Raw genomic sequence first — 16,763 nt, forward strand, 5'->3', positions numbered from 1 at the left:
TGTTGTTTGGTTTTTTTTTTTGGGGGGGGTGATGGTAAAGTTTGGAAGTCATTGTAAGAGTAATATTGTCCTCTTGGGATCAGTATAAAAACCTGTAGCATAAAAACACTTCTTTGGCACAGAAGTCAAGAACAAAAACCTCAATCCACTTTTAAGCTGGTGAGATGGTAATGTTACCATTAGACTGTCAATTTCTGGCCAACACACAATGGCTCAGGCTACATCCAGCTGGAACCAAATGATAAATTGCCTCTTATATCTAAGAGGCAAAAGCCCACTCACTCTGGGAACAAGAAAGAACACCTTAGTTTTACCTACCCATGGAATGTTCTCTACCACCCTGAATGTTAATAATAATTAGAGATCCACATAAACTGCTTTGGGATGTATGCTGTGGGATACATCCCTGGTCTTGGAGTCAGAGGTCCCTGTCACTACTCTTACTGTCTGCAGGATCCTGGGAAAATCACTTCACATATCTGAAGCTCAGCTTCCTCATGCAAGGGTGGGGAGCTTGCGGCCTCAAGGCCACATGTGGCCCTAAAGCGGCCCTTTGACTGAATCCAAACTTCACAGAACAAATCCCCTTAATAAAAGGAGTACTAATGAGGAATCAAAAAGGGAAAAAGTGCTTTGTAAACCTGGATAAATCTAAGGCCTCTCCATATTTACAAATGAGGACATAGGCTCAGGGAGGTCAGGGTCTCTCTCCTGAGGCTCTGAAGTCTGCTCCTTGGCCTCCCTAACCACACACTACTCAACACTCTCTGCTGACCTGCTACTCCTCACACCACTCACTAGGCAAGGCAGGGGTCCAGGAAATGTTTCTCCTTCTTGGGGTACAGGGGTCAGAATCATCATACTGGGAATTAGCCCAATCAGCCACAACCTCAAACTAGAGGGTAGTATCCTGACATATGAAGCAAGATCCTGGGGCCTGCTGACACTGAAAGTACTGAGGAAAACTCAGCCTTGGCACCACAATTTCTCTCCCCTGGCTCCATGCAGATGTTGCTTCAAACTGAGGGCCTCCAACTACTGGTACAAGGAACACGCATGGGTTTCCCCAGGCCTCTGTCCTTGAAGCTCCAGGTTGCTCAGGATCCACTTTGAGTATAAAGTAATTCTGGACACACGATTCTGTAACTATATCCACAATCATAACAGCTGCTATTTCCAAAGGAGCTTTTGCTATATGCGGACCGCCACAGTGCCAGAAGTACCACCACTGGAAGATGTTCCAAAAACAGGGGGAGAGGAAAGGTAAAGTCTACATCTTGCCAATGGAAAGTACCAGAGCAAATTTCAAACTGACAGGGCACTTGGCAGCAGTTCAACTAGAAATCCTTACTTAATCAGCATATAGCAGGCAGGATAAATAGTGGACTAAATATTTTTCATCCCTAGGAGCCACCAGTGTGGAAGGAATTCAGGAGACGACTGTGATTAATAATTCAAACCCACAGTCCCCTCTAGTGCTGATATGAGCTCCGGAAAGTTACCAAGGCAATACCTGCTTTGGTAGGACCCTGCAGGGTATAAAGGCTTTGAGTGGATTTGGAATAGACAGTATGTCTGTCACCCAAGAACCAGCATAGATAAATGGTGGTTTGAGATAGAATGATGGCCACCAGGTGATGATTTTTTTCCATATTAACTCATGAAGATTATGTAACTAAGGTGTGGAGGTGTTATGATGTACAGCAGTAGAAGAAGCACTTAGGCCAATGAAGTAACGGATTCTTTTCAGTACTGACAAATTTTATTGATAATAAAACATGAAACCAAAGAACAATACATAAAAAAGTCAGAGAACAGGCAGCTAGGTTAGGTATGTAGGACCATATGCAAAGTGGGGGGAAGGGGTGAATTTAAGTTCCAAAGGGATGTATCTTGGGAACAAAGACATAATATTTTCAAATTGGGCCAGGAGCAGGAATTTAAATGCTCCTAGATAAGTAGAAAAATCATTATAGTCATTCAAGGATTTAGACATGTTAAAAAACAAACTAAGCCTTTTAATATATGCTAATTCCATATAAGTTTGGTAAAACTTACATTATCCAGGTCCTTACGCAATGCAATCTTGCTGGTTACTAGCTCATGGGCCAGGTCATCATTTTCTTGCTCCAACCTCATGTTAGCTTCTTGGAGGCGCCTATTTTCCCGCTGGGAAGTGAGGAGATATGAACACACAAATGGCAGAAAGGAAAAGTTTCTCACAACTTGTTCTATGTTGAGAAAGCCACTAAAACATTTTGTAAATAAAAACTCAGTTCGGGGGGTCCTATCAGAAACCTGCCTTATCCTGGAATGATTCCTAAGAATAAGAACCACTTCCCTTTTCCAATTTTCTACTTCCAGAAAGAAATATTTAATTAAGTCAAGTGACCTTGGTCAAGTAGCTATTTATTATTACTTAATTATGATAGGAAGGTCAGTGGATTCCAAGACTCAGGGCTGTTAGCTGTTTTCTTTGCTTTGCTAAATGGATTCTTGAAAGCTTAATCTGAAAACTAAACCTAGAAAGAGTAAACTCTGGAAACAATGCTAGTCGTGACTTGAAAGACAAAAGAGGCACAATTTTATAAAATGAAATAAACAAGGCATGGCAGATGGACCGGATTTTACACTGAATTCCTCAGGACGATACCTCAAATCGTTCAATGGGGTCTTCCTGCTGGGCCTGCTGCTCCCTCATGGTATGATATTCTTTTTCATACTTTTTTAACTTCTTCTGGCTAATCTATGAGAGATCAAAGGACAAATGTACAGACATATCAGAAAATAACATATGCACATAGTTCTTGCAAAACGAGATGTGGAAATTTTCGTGAAGTGCAAGTTCAATTCAAGTTCACAATTAGACATGGTGGCCAAAAATGCTACCATCACCTTAAGCTACATCTATTGAAGTGCAGCATCCAGAACAAAGGAAATGAGAGTCCTGTTCTCCTCTGTCCTGGTCAAATCACATCTGGAATATTATGTTCAATTTTTCGGGTGCTTTGTCTTGGGAGGGGCATTGACAAACTGTAGTAGGTCCAAAGGAAGGTAACTAGGATGGTAAAACATTTGTAGTCTATGCCGTAAGAAAATCTGTTGAAAGAAGTGGGGATGTTTGCCCTGGAGGCAGTCAACCTGTCAATAAATATTTATTAATATTTACTATGGGCCAAGAATAGAGGACGAAATAGCAAACCACTCCATTTTCTTTGCCAAGAAAACCTCCTGGACAGTGTGGTCCATGGGGTCACGAAGAGTGAGACATGATTGAACAATTGAACGGCAGCCACATGGGCCAGGCACTTCACCAATGCTGGAGATACAAAGGCAAAAAAGAGTCCTTGTCCTCAAGGAGCTGACATTCTAAGAAGGGAAACAACATGCTGCATACGTACAAGATATATACAGGGTAAATTCGATGTAGTCTTTGAGGGACAGCAGTAGCACGAAGGGAGCCTAGGAAAAGCTTCTTTGTAGAAGAAGGGTTTTTAGCAGGGACTTAAGGGACGTGGACATGTGGAGGGAGAGAATACTAGGCAGGAGGCACAGCCAGTGAAAAGGCACCGAGCTAGAAAATGGAGTGTACTGTGCAAAGAACAGCAAGGAGTCCAGCATCACTGCATCACACAGTGTGGCAAGGGTTAGAGGAGTGAGGTATAAAAAGACTGGAAAGGCAGGAAAGGAACAAGTTATGGAGAACTTTCAAAGCCAAACAGAGGATTTTAACTATGTGCTCCTGAAGGTAAGAAGGAGTCACTGGCATTTACTGAATGGGGGAGAAGTGGGGATGGTGTGGGGAAGAGTGGCTAAGATGGTCAGACGTGACCTTTAGTAGGTTCATGTGGGCAGCCGCATGGAGGATGGACTGGAATGGGGAGAGAGCTGAAGCAGGGAAGTCAACCAGAAGGCTACTGCAACAGGCTAGATGTGAGGCAATAAGAAAGCTCGGGGCAAAGAGCGACGACTGTTTTCAAGTATCTGAAGGGCTGTCACTTGCTTGGTTTGGCCCCAGAGGGCAGAACTAGGAGCAGTGGGTGAACGTTTCAGAGGATAAATTTTAGATCATCATAGAACTCTGTGACAATGAGAGTTTTCTCAAAGCGAAAGGGAGGCCTCAGGAGGTTCCAAAATATTGACTCCAGGTCTGCGAGTGGAGGCTGGATGACCATTTGTTAGAGATGCCGGAGTGTATGTTCATGCCCAGGTATGATCTACACTAGCAAATCTCCAAATTCCCTTTCAACTCAAGATTGTGTGATATTCTGGTACAAATGGAAGATGAACTTTGGCCAGCTTAGGAATACTACTGTAAAAATGATTATCGTTGTTGGGGTTTTTTTTTTGGGGGGGCAGACATTAGGATGATTGTATATGCAAGAGTCTGAATGTTCTGACCTACCAAGTGTAATTATATGTGGAGTTTCCACTTTCATTTGAAAAGAGGTTGATTTACTTGGTAAGATTTCTTTCCTGATACCTCTGCTGTAACTAGAATAACTTCAACGCTGTAAGACATATATACCCTCTGGCATATATATTCCACTTTGAATCCTATCCCTTTTTGTGTTATAGAAGTTCCTGTTTTCATATACCTCCTCCCTTTTCCACTACCTTTAACGTCTCCACTGGCTTCTTCCCTTATGCTGTCAAAGACATATCATTGTCTCTTAGCTTTAAGTAAACAGAAAAACTTCAACATAACTCTCTTTTTTTCTGTTTTGCTTCTTCCAAATAGGTGCTGGATTTGTAGTCATGGGGTCTGGGTTTAAATCCTTGTTACCTGTGTGACTTGGGACAAGTCATTTAAGCTGTCTTTTCTTCTAACTCGAAATCTATGATTCTCTAATCCATGGCCTATATGCATTCCCTTTAATTCTTTATTAAAACTTTAACAGAAATAAATTCAGATCGGGGTTGGTTTTGGGGGAAAGATGATGAATTCTGTTTTAGACATGTTGGGTTTGAGATATCTATGGGACGTCCTGTCAGCAACGTCCAACACCGGTGAAGCGGTATTAGAATCACTTGCATAGAGAAGGTAATTAAACCCACGGGAGCTGGTGGAGTCACCAAATCAAAGTGCAAAGAAGAGAGCCTTAGGAACACCCAGTTAGGGAATGGCCAATGCGAAGGCATGTAGGGGGTGAAACAATCTTTGATTACCTCAATTCAAAATGCGACTGCCTTTTTAAAAATTTCTATGTTGATTATATATCATAAAATCTAGCCCTTGATTTGCTGTCATAAATCATTCCATGATTCATGTCTATTCAGTCTTTGCTCCACCCAGTGGATATTTGATTTAGACGTAGTAAGGTGTGATATGATAGAATGAACTTCTGACTTGGAGCTAATAGTCTATTGGGCTGGAGTCCCTGCTCTGTTAAGAACTATTCTTTTCAGTTTACCACTAAGACCCTCAATTTTATTATTGTTTTTAGGCAACTGGGGTGAAGTGACTTGCCCAGGGTCACACAGCTAGTAAGTGTCAAGTGTTTAGTCTGAGGCCGGATTTAAACTCGGGTCCTCCTGACTTCGGGGCCGGTGTGCTATCCACTGCCACCTAGCTGCCCCCTAGAAGCCTCAATTTCCTCATCTGTTAAATGGAGATAATACCTGGATTATCTATCTCACATGGCTATCATAGGAAAATTGCTTTGTCAACGGTATAGAAATGTGAAACATTGCCACAGGGTGGTAACGTTCTACATGTGCCTCTCACCCAGTTTTACTGCTACTATCTAGACCTGCCTCAATCAGAACTTTTATTAATGGAGTCTTGGATTCTGCCCAAGCAGTGTCAGCTTTGGTTCTAGGCTGTAGGAAGACACCCATTAAACACTTCTGGGGAGGCCACAAAGCTTAAGGCATAGGTCAGCTTTAAACCCTGATCTACTGTGGTTTAAGGCCAATGGCTGAGTATTTATTGAATTTCTACATGATACCCATAGAAAGCACCTATATAAAACACTTGTATAGCTGGTAAATGGATAAACAATCCTAAGAGATCAATATGGAGGAATGGAAAATAAACGCAAACAAATTAGAACTCTGGCCAGAACATAATTCTTGCTGCAACTTGCTATTAGTCTGGCAAGATAATGGCATGTGGGGGGAAAACTAGGGATGAGGCTCCCCCTAGTGAGAAGCATGCAGCAATGAATTCACCGTATCAACATGACCTAGCTTCCTTAGCTTCCAGATCTAAAACTGAAGAATTACAAAATCTCAGAGCTGCATGGTATTTCAGACTTTGTCTATTTCAAACTGTACCTGTGACTTCCTATAACATACCAGACAAGTATATGGCCTCTCCTTGAAGACCTCTAGTGATGGGGAACTCACTACCTAAGAAAGGTACTTATTCCACTTTTTGATATCTTTGATTATTAGAAAGTTTTAGATAACAAGAGCCCAAACTGCTAACTTCCACCACTAGTCCTAGTTCTGTGCCCTAATACCTCAGAACCCACGAAACAGAACTACTGTTTAAGACCCATCTAACTTAAGTCAGTGAGAACTTCCCATTTTCAATACTCACATACACAAGATGGGTCCCTATAATCTGCCAAAGGCTACCCAACTTTTCTCATGATATTTCCTAATTATACTTCTAAAGAGACTACTAATCAAAATAGTCACTAAAAAAGGGTGTTTTTCAAGAGAATTACATCTTTCCTTTCCTCCCATTATTTTCTCTTTGAAAAGAAATTAAGGAGACTGTAAGGTGATTTGTCAGGCTCCTCTATGTTACAGCTAAGACCATACTTGTTTCACTGGCCAGTAGACCTTAAGACTCTGAGTCAGTCCTGATTAGACCTGGAAACAGTTAATAGTACTTCACCATGACAATATGATCTCAGTGAAATGGAGAGTCAAAATGAATATCTGGATAAGAGAGTCAGATATAAATAGCAAATTATAATAATTCATTTTTCATTTTTCCTGATTAAATAACCTTTTGGGTTTCAGAAACCAGATTCCTATAACAGGCCTGCTGCTGACAGTCACTTGTCAGATTGACCTTAAATGGAGAAGATTCTGGGAAAGGATACCATGGGGTTCAATTTTGTCTGGTGAATGAGTAAGGATGTAAGACAGTCCAAAGATGTAACTCATAATAGTGAAACACATTAGGCAGTTTGGTAGGGTAACAGAGCACCGAACTTGGAGTCAGAAAGACCTACATTCAAATCCAGCCTCAAGTACTTATTAGCCAAATGATTCAGCCTGTTTGCCTTAGTTTTCTCTTCTGTAAAACGAAGATAACAATACTTGCCTCCTAGGGTTTTTGTGAGGCCAAAATGAGATATTATTTGCAAAGGGCTTTGTAAACCCTAAGGTGTTACGTAAATGCTATTATCATTATTATTACTGTTATTCTTTCTCCTTTCTCTCTCCCACCCCCTCAATTTCCATCTGATCCTAGAAGGTAGGTGGCCCACTATTATTTTTAAATTTTTAATTAATTAATTTTTCGTTTTCAACATTCACTTCCACAAGATTTGAGTTCCAAGTTTTCTCCCCATCTCGTCCCTCCCCCCACCCCAAGATGGCATGTATTATGAATATCCCTTCTCCTAATCTGCCCTCCCTTCTATCTCTCCTGCCTTCTCTTATCCCCTTCCTCTTCTATTTTCCTGTAGGGCAGAATAGATTTCTATACCCCATTTCCTGTATATCTTATTTTCCAGTTGCATGTGAAAACAATTTTAAAAAAAATTTTTGTTTTTAAAATTTGGGGCTCCAAATTTTCTCCCTCCTTCCCTCCCCACCCACTCTCATTGCAAAAGCAAGCAACTCGATACAGGTTATACATGTGTAGTCATGCAAAACACTTCCATAATAGTCATGTTGTGAAAAACTGAGTATATTTCTCTTCATCCTATCCTGCCCCTCATTTATTTTATTCTCTCTTTTGAGCCTGTCCCTTCTTAGAAGCGTTTGCTTCTGATTACCCCCTCCCCTAATCTGTCCTCCCCTCTATCATCCTCTTGCTTTCTTGTCCCCTTCCCCCCTATTTTCTTGTAGGGTAAGATAGATTTCCATACTCACTTGAGTATGTTATTCTCTCCTTAAGCCAAATCCAATGAGAATAAGATTCACTCATTCCTTCTCACCTGCCCCCATTTCCCCTTCACTGTAAAAGCCTTTTCTTGTCTGTTTTATGTGAGATAATTTGCCCCATTCTACTTCTCCCTTTCTCCTTCTCCCAGTATAATCCTCTCTCACCCCTTAATTTTATTCTCCAGATATCATCCCTTCATCTTTAACTTACCCTGTGCTATCTATCTATCTATCTATCTATCTATCTATCTATCTATCTATCTATCTATCTATCTAAATTTTTTCCCTCCAACTACTCTAACACTGACAAAGGTCTCATGAGTTACAAATATCATCTTTCCACGCAGAATGTAAACAGTTCAACCTTAGTAAGTCTCTTATGATTTCTCTTTCTTCTTTACCCCTTCATGTTTCTCTTGAGTCTTGTATCTGAAAGTCAAATTTTCTATTCAGCTCTGGTCTTTTCATCAAGAATGCTTGAAAGTCCTCTATTTCACTGAATGTCCATTTTCCACCCTGAAGGATTATGCTCAGTTTTGCTGGGTAGGTGATTCTTGGTTGTAATCCTATCTCCTTTGCCCCCTGGAATATTACATTCCAAGCCCTGCGGTTCCTTAACGTAGAAGCTGCTAAATCTTGAGTTATCCTGATTGTTTCCACAATACTTGAATTGTTTCTTTCTGGCTACTTCCAATATTTTCTCCTTGACCTAGGAACTATGGAATTTGGCTACAATATTCCTAGAAGTTTTCCTTTGGGGATCTCTTTCACGAAGTGATCAGAGGATTCTTTCAATTTCTATTTTGCCCTCTGGTTCTAAAATATCAGGGCGGTTTTCCTTGATAATTTCTTGAAAGAGATGTCTAGACTCTTTTTTTGATCATAGCTTTCAGGTAGTCCAATAATTTTTAAATTCTCTCTCCTGGATCTATTTTCCAGGTCAGTTGTTTTTCCAATGAGAAATTTCACACTGTCTTCTATTTTTTCATTCTTTTAGTTTTGTTTTACAATATCTTGATTTCTCATAAAGTCACTAGCTTCCAATTGCTCCATTCTAATTTTTAAGAAAGTATTATCTTCAGTAAGATTTTTGGACTTCCTTTTCCATTTGGCCAATTTTGCTTTTTAAGGCATTCTTTTCTTCATTAGCTTTTTGCCATTTGGGTTAGGCTGTTTTTTAAGGTGTTACTTTCTTCAATGTTTTTTTGGGTCTCCTTTAGCAAGCTGTTGACTTGTTTTTCATGATTTTCTTGCATCACTCTCAGTTTTTCCTGTACTTCTCTTACTTGCTTCTCAAAATCCTTTTTGAGCTCTTCCATGGCCTGGGACTAATTCACATTTTTCTTGGAGGCTTTGGATGTAGGAGCTTTGACTTTGTTGTCTTCTTCTGGTTATATATTTTGATCTTCTTTGTCACCAAAGTAAAATTCTATGGTCTGACTCATTTTTGTGCTGCTTGCTCATGATCCTGGCCAGTTACTTGAGTTATAAACTCTTTGTTAAGGTAGGAGTCTGCTTCCAGAGTAGAGAATGTACTGTCCCAAGCTTTGGGGGTTTTGTGTAGCTGTTTTCAGAGATACTTCTAGGGACCTGTAAATTTTCAGTTTTTCCAAGGTGGTACAATCAAGGGCGAGGTGTTTATTCCTTTCCTGGCCTGTGCTCTGGTCTATGAATGACCACAAGCACTCTTTTCTGTCCTGGAACTGTGAGGAAGGTTTTCTCTCCACTACAAGCTCCACCATGCCAGTACTCCTCCTTGCCCCAGGATTGCCACCCAGAACTGTGACCCAGATCCAAGCACAGGCAAAGCAAGAGAATCCTGCACCAGCAAAGAGATCCTTGCAATCCCCCTTTGATCAGCCACTCGATTCCTCCTCAGTCTGTGGGCTGGAAGCTCTGGAGGCAGCTGCCACCCCGGGGCCACACTTGGGGACTGGGGCTGGGACCACAGTGCGCTTCTCTCTCACCGCAGAGACAGTTTTCCTACTGACCTTCTAAGCTGTCTTTGGTGTTCCTGGGTTGAGAAGTCTGGAAACCGCCACAGCTGTCTGTGATTCAGTCCTCTGAGGTCTGTTCCAGGTTTGCTGAGGCCCGCGTGCCCACACCAAACTACGTTCCTCTCACAGCCCAGCGCGACATAGCTTTCCAATCAACCACCCAGGTTGTCTTGGACTGGAAATTTGTTTCCCTCTGTCTTTTTGTGGGTTCTACTGCTTTGGAATTTCTTTAGAGCTATTTTTTACAGCTATTTGGAGGGGTTTGGGGGAGAGCTCAAGCAAGTCACAGCTTTTACTCCGCCATCTTGGCTCTGCCCATCTAGGTGGCCTACTATTAACATGACATAATAACCAACAAAGCAAATATGATTTTGGACTGCACTTAGAAATTCATTTGGACTGCACGGGGCAGGTAGGTGACACAGTAGATAGTGTGCCAGGACTAGATTCAGGAAGATTCCTCTTCCTGAGTTCAAATCTGGCCTCAGACACTTACTAGCTTTGTGACCCTGGACATGTCACTTCACCCTGTTTGTCTCAGTTCCTCACCTGTAAAATAAACTGCAGAAGGAAATGGCAAACCACTCTGGTATCTCTGCCAAGAAAATCCCAAATGGGGTTATGAAGAGTCAGACATGATTGAAATGAAACAACAACAGTAAAAGCATACTATGTAGAACAGTGGACGTAAGGAGTAATAATGACCATTGTCCTAGTCAGAATACATCTGGAGTATTATGTGCAGATTAAGAATTACATTTTCAGAGGGATAATGTCAAGCTAGAGTACATCTGGAAGAAGGCAAGTGATTTGGTGGGAGGATTGGATTTAGGGGATAACAAAGGACAAGCTAATAATAAAGCTAATATTTACACAGCACTTTGATGTTTACAGAGTGATTTATATACATTACCTTATTTAAACCTAATCAAAAAAGATAATGTGAGACAGATATTAAAAGTATCATCTCTATTTTGCAGATGAAACTGGGGCTCAGAAATGTTTTGCTCCTGGTCACAAAGGTAATAAATACCAGAGGTAAAATTTGAAAAACTGGTTTTTTTCCTGACTCGAGGGCTTTTTCTACTATACTACACTGTGTCCCTGGAAGGATTTTTAAACTTGGAAGGAAGCTTAGAGATCAATTGACCAATGCCTTCATTTTAAAGATGAGTAAACTGAGGTCTGGAGAAATTAAGTGAAGTATACAAGGACACATAGGTAAACAAGTGGCAGTCCTGATAGTCAGAGTGGGAGGACTGTCAGATCGAAGAGGGGCAGAAACAGTGAGCACCACATGGAGTTGTTCCTAAGGGAAAAGGGCTTCCTCAAGAGACAGGCTAGATTACCTGCCCACTTGCTGGAGAGGTAAGATGAGCTATGTTCTAAGGCTCATAAGGATCAATGGATTTTGGAATGCTTTCATGTATCTGGCTGACTTCCTCCTTTGTTGGAAGCTCACCCTCTTCCCTCCTCTGCACTCTCTTATGTACTTGTGATGTTTTGGAATGCATTTGTTGTGTCCTTGTCTTCCTGATTCCCACAGAACTCATTACTGAAGTTTTTTAAGGGCTACAATTATGTCTAATTTCTATTTGTAGTCAACCTCCTGCCCTGCATGGAGCAGGTGTTAAGGGACCATCTATGTAAGGAAGACTGATTCCTTCTGTCAGAAGTGGAAACACTGATATCATACACACACACACACACACACACTCTCTCTCTCTCTCACTTACACTTCCTCCTTTATACATGATTAAATTTGACACCAGGCTTTTTTCTGCTCAAAATTACATATGCATAAAAAGAAAAAGATTTCTTATGACAGGAGAGGATTTGTAGCTTACAGCAAATGAATGACATACCCCATTCTAACTACAGAAAAAGAGAGGGGTGGTAGGTACATGACAGTTTAGGATTTTAGCAGCCAGCATGTGTTTGCTCCAGACTACCTTTTTGGTTGCCTTCTTGTTAGTTTCTTTCAGGTGTGACTTGTGAAAACTCTGTACATGTCTATGTCCTAGCAATTACCCTGCTCATACTCAAGGAGGAAAAAGTCAAGCCAGGACTAGTTAGATTACTACTGGGGAAAGAGCTGGATTTGGACTCAGGAGACCTGGATTCAAAGTCTGACTCTCAAATTTACCAGCTGTTTGACTCTGGACATGTCATATAACCATTCTAAGTCTCAGTTTCCTTATCCATTAAAAGGTGTTAATAATACTTGTACTACATAGTTTACAGACCTTCCATGGGGAATCAATTTTGTAAGCCTCTTAAATGTTATCATCATATTTACTTGTGGCAAAATAAATACTGTATTTAATTTCTGAGTTTGGTGTCTTTAATGGTGTGATAATTGTGATTTTTTTTTGAAATGCATTGTTTAAAGACTTCAGTATGAAATCACTTAGGTTAAGCGGTTCTGATGGCCACAAATATACCAACAACAACAAACAGCCTACATGTTTTCACCGTCCTGACTTATTCTGACCCTTTATCAAACATATAAATGATCATGGCTCCTGACTGGGTGAGGATCTCACTGCATGCTAACACTCATTCCTGGGGTCTCTGATTACCAGTGGAAGCCCTAACCCAATTTCTAGTCCCATTCAAGGAAACTCCCCTACCTGAGCCTGGTATTGATAAGTGACCCAGGGAATTTCCCGTCACTTCTTGGTCTGATTAGGAATACCCCTTCCTCTATCTAACATCATTTACCTGTTCTCAAACTGGCTCATCTTTAAGGTATAAAACTTCCCTGCTGAGACTTTACTCCAAGTGTATACTCCCACCGAGATCTTTGCCACAATACACATCTCCCTGCCTTATAGGAATGATCCTGGCCTTGTGTATATTGCTGAATCTCTGTTGAATTGCTATATAGTGTGTATACTTGTCTGCTTGCTATGCCACAGAATAGCAATGCTCATCTTGTACTAGTTTCTAGAGTATCAAATTTCCCATAAATCCTCAAACTCAGGTCTTTGTTCCGACTGGAGCTGTCAGAGCAAATATGGAAAACAGTTACTAAGAAAACTTTAATTCTCCATTAACTACTGAATAAAGTATAAACACTTCACCTAACATTCAAGGTCTTCCACGATTTGCCCCCAACCTAATTTTTCAACTTTTTTTCCCCCCTCAGATTCTTTCTCTTCATTTACCCTGGGCTCCAGTCAAATCAGATGACTTGCCGTACTTCAAATGTGCCCCTTAGTTTCTTGTCTTCTTGTTTGTTCTTATGCTGTTCACAGGATTACAGATTTAGAGTTTGGAGGGATCACAGAAGTGATCCACAACATAAGGAGTGGAATGCTTCTCCAAGTTGACCTTGATAGTAAAGTAGCAGAGCTGGGGTTTTAATATTCTGACTCCAAATCCAGCTATTCCCATTAAATCAAGCTAACTCTTCCCTTTGTCTTGGAAGCAATTAGATTCCTCCTTATCCTTTAAATAATAATAGCATACGCTTAGTACTTTAGGATTTAAAACTGTTAGGTGAAGAATTTGGAATTTATTGAAGAGATAAAAGAAGTGGTTACTGAGTAACCGCTAAATATACTATTCTTGGAAATTAAACACAATATTTATTCTTCCACAGGTAAGTAAAGCAGCAAGTAAAGAATACTGAATTGGAGTAAGGGGACTTGGGATTGGCTTAACTGGTTTTTACCTATGTGATTTTGTGTAAGAATTAGGTCTAACCTTTCTGGACCTTCGCTTTCTTATCTGTAACACAGGGAACAACTTTCTGCTTCAGGGTTTTGGGAGTCAGATGGCAAAAAATTATCAGACATTTTTACTACAAACATTTTAGTGGTCAAATAAAGATGTGAAGTTACAACTTTCATTCTTTCCCTCCCCAAGTACTCTGGAAATGTTGCAGTATTCTTCTGAGAGGCAATATGGAATAGTATAGTGGAAAAAAAGACCTGTCTGAGGTCTATCAATCACCAGCTGTGTGGTTTTGGGCTAGCCATTTCATTTTGCTGAAGCTCAATTTCCTCATCTGTGAACTGAGGGATACTGTTACTTGTAGAACTGTGCCTAATGCACGCATCTGTTGTAAGAATCACATAGAAAAATTCATTTAAAGGGCTTTGTAACCATGAAGCACTATATAAATTTAAGCTATTATTACATAATAATCATTATGATGATAACAACTAGCACTTTATAAAAAGTCTGCCAATGCAATTCCAGTCACTTGAGAATAATCTATCCAGGACAGGAATGATTCCTTAAGCCATATTTTTCTGTCAAAGGACAATAACCTGTGGGGCATGAAGTGTGGGAAGTCAATCTAACAAATGGCCAAATGATTGCCTACATTATCCTAAAATTCTTCGGTATTAAATGTAGCTAATAAAGATGTTCTATTCCAACAATGAACAATTAAGAATGGTTTACATTGCATTGCTTTCACAACAGCACTGTGAGCAAGGTAGTAAAAGTAAGAAGTCTCTATTCTAAAAGGTTCTCATCAGGGAAAATGGCTTGCCTAAACTAGTGGCAGAAAGAAAGCTTTCTGACTAAGATTGGTGTTTAATCCACCACTCCATATCATGTTTCTAAAAATCTGAAGAATCTATCTTTTTATATGAAATCTCACTCATCAGTTTCCTGGTTGACCTGATTTTCGTGATACTGCTTTCTTCCCATCTGTCTGACTAACTGTTCTCAGTGCCCTCTCCCCTCAGGGAGAGTATCTGTCTCACACGGCTCTGCCCAGGGTCCAATTTTTTCTCTACATATACGTAGAGACCCAGCTTCAATTTCTCCTAAACTGCATCTGCATTACAAGATGCCTGGTGGACATCTCTGGGTGTTCAATCAGTATCTCAAATTCAACATGTCTAAAATGGAACTCATCTTCTCCCTAAACCTGTTCCTCCTTCCAACTTCCTTCTGTTGATAGTATAACCATCTTCCCAGTCACTCAGGTTCATAATCTCAGACTCATCCTTAATTCCTCTTCCTCCCCCATCCCTCACCACATCCGGCAAGTGGAAAATGTCAATGATTTTTTTCCCCGATATCTCTCACATCCTTTCTTTTCTGTCTCTCCACATGGTTACCACCTTAGTCAAGGCCCTCATTAGCACCAAACAGAACTATTGTGATAGCTTCCTAACTGGTTTTCCCCCCTCCAGTTTCTCCCTTCTCCAAAGCATCCTCTATACAAGTCACTCCCATGCTCAAAAAGCTTCGATGGCTCCTGACTGTTTAAAGAATAAAATGTAAAACCCTCAATCTGGCATTTCAGGTTCTTACAGTCTGGCTCTCATATAACTTTCCATCCTTACTGCACACAACTCCCCATTAGGAAGTCTACATTCCAGAAAATGTGGACTAGTTGTTCTCCAAATTCAACAGGACGTCTCCTTCCTCTGTGTATCTGTCTGTGTGAGCTGTTCCCCACATTTAGCATGCACTTCATCCTCACCTTTAAGACTCAGTTCAGATGCTGCCTTCCTCCATGACCCCTTTTCTCCTCTTTTCCTCCTCCATTTTCCCATAAACAACCTGTATTACATTACTGACATACTTATCTTATTCTTCCGTTACTAGATTTTAAGTGCCTTGAGGTAAGGGAACATTTTCATTTTCCGCTGATCCTTGCCCAAGAGTTAGCAGAGTGCGGCCCAGAATAGGTGCTCAATAAATGTTTGATGAAGACTGGATATGGAACCCTTCTATGTCATATTGAAAGCAATTTGAAAAACATTAAAATGTTATACAAATGTAAGAGATGAATACAGGACTTATATGACCTTGGGTAAGTCAGAAACTCTGGGCTTCAGTTTTCTCATCTGTAAAAAAATGAGGGTGTTGAATAAGACAAACTCTAGGGATCCTTTCCAACTCTAAATCTTATGATCCCATTATTATACATTTAGTAACAATGTGCTATCTTGGAAGTTTCACAGACTTCTACCAAGACATTTAGGTGAAACCTAGCAGAGGAAAGGGAAAGGAAAACTTAAAATATATAAATTACTTTTTACCTTCATATTGCAAGCTAATTCCATTAGCTTTTTTGCATTTTCTTCAGAGCGATATCGCTTAGGAAGCTGAACCCGAAAGAACTTCAAAGCCCCTTCAAAGTCTGTCAGCAGCAGATCATCCTTGGAAGTCTTCAAAAAGAAGGCAAAAACACAAATATGAAAATACACAAGCAGCATTTGAATAAACCTAAAGACAGTGACTATACCTAGTGCTTTCCCCTCTTCATGTCTTTGCTTGAACAATCCCTAAGCCTGGAATGTCCTCCTTTCTCCTTAGCTATCGAATCCCTACCCATCCCTCAAAGCTTAATTCAAATGCTACTTCTCCCATGAAGCCTCTTGGCTCCTGATGCCACTCAAACTCCTTCTTCTGTGCCTCCCCTCATCAAAATGCACTTGGTTTGATACCTGTCTCATGCACTGAATATATATCATAGTTATCTGTGTATATGTCATATCTCTGTACTAGACTATAAGATTTATGAGATAAATCTCATATTTTTCTAGTACCAAGTACAAGCATTTGCACTTAGTATACACGTAACAAATGTTTGTCAAAAAAGTCTTTATCAGAACTTCTTCTTTCACTTTAGGGCACTGCAACCCCAACATGTGGAAGCACTGACATAATGTAGGAGGTGGCTGTTTAAGTTTACCTTAAGATAAGACTAATTGCCAT

The 16,763-nt window shown here is 40.4% G+C and overlaps 1 protein-coding gene across 5 annotated transcripts in view; it reads right to left on the reverse strand.

Moving 5' to 3' along the window:
• RABGAP1 (RAB GTPase activating protein 1) overlaps positions 1-16,763 on the reverse strand; it is a 219,971-nt gene that overhangs the window by 14,433 nt on the left and 188,775 nt on the right. For all 5 annotated transcript variants that reach the window (XM_020967635.2, XM_020967638.2, XM_020967636.2 and 2 more), the window contains 3 exons: positions 16,085-16,213; positions 2,654-2,746; positions 2,059-2,169 (listed from right to left, as the gene is read on the reverse strand). In XM_020967635.2, the coding sequence (XP_020823294.1) occupies positions 2,059-2,169; positions 2,654-2,746; positions 16,085-16,213 (333 nt within the window). The remainder of the gene's footprint in view (positions 1-2,058; positions 2,170-2,653; positions 2,747-16,084; positions 16,214-16,763) is intronic.

The sequence above is a fragment of the Phascolarctos cinereus genome, unplaced genomic scaffold, assembly GCF_003287225.1.
Source record: "Phascolarctos cinereus isolate Bilbo 61053 unplaced genomic scaffold, phaCin_HiC Scaffold_2;HRSCAF=192, whole genome shotgun sequence".
NCBI classification, from domain to species: domain Eukaryota; kingdom Metazoa; phylum Chordata; class Mammalia; order Diprotodontia; family Phascolarctidae; genus Phascolarctos; species Phascolarctos cinereus.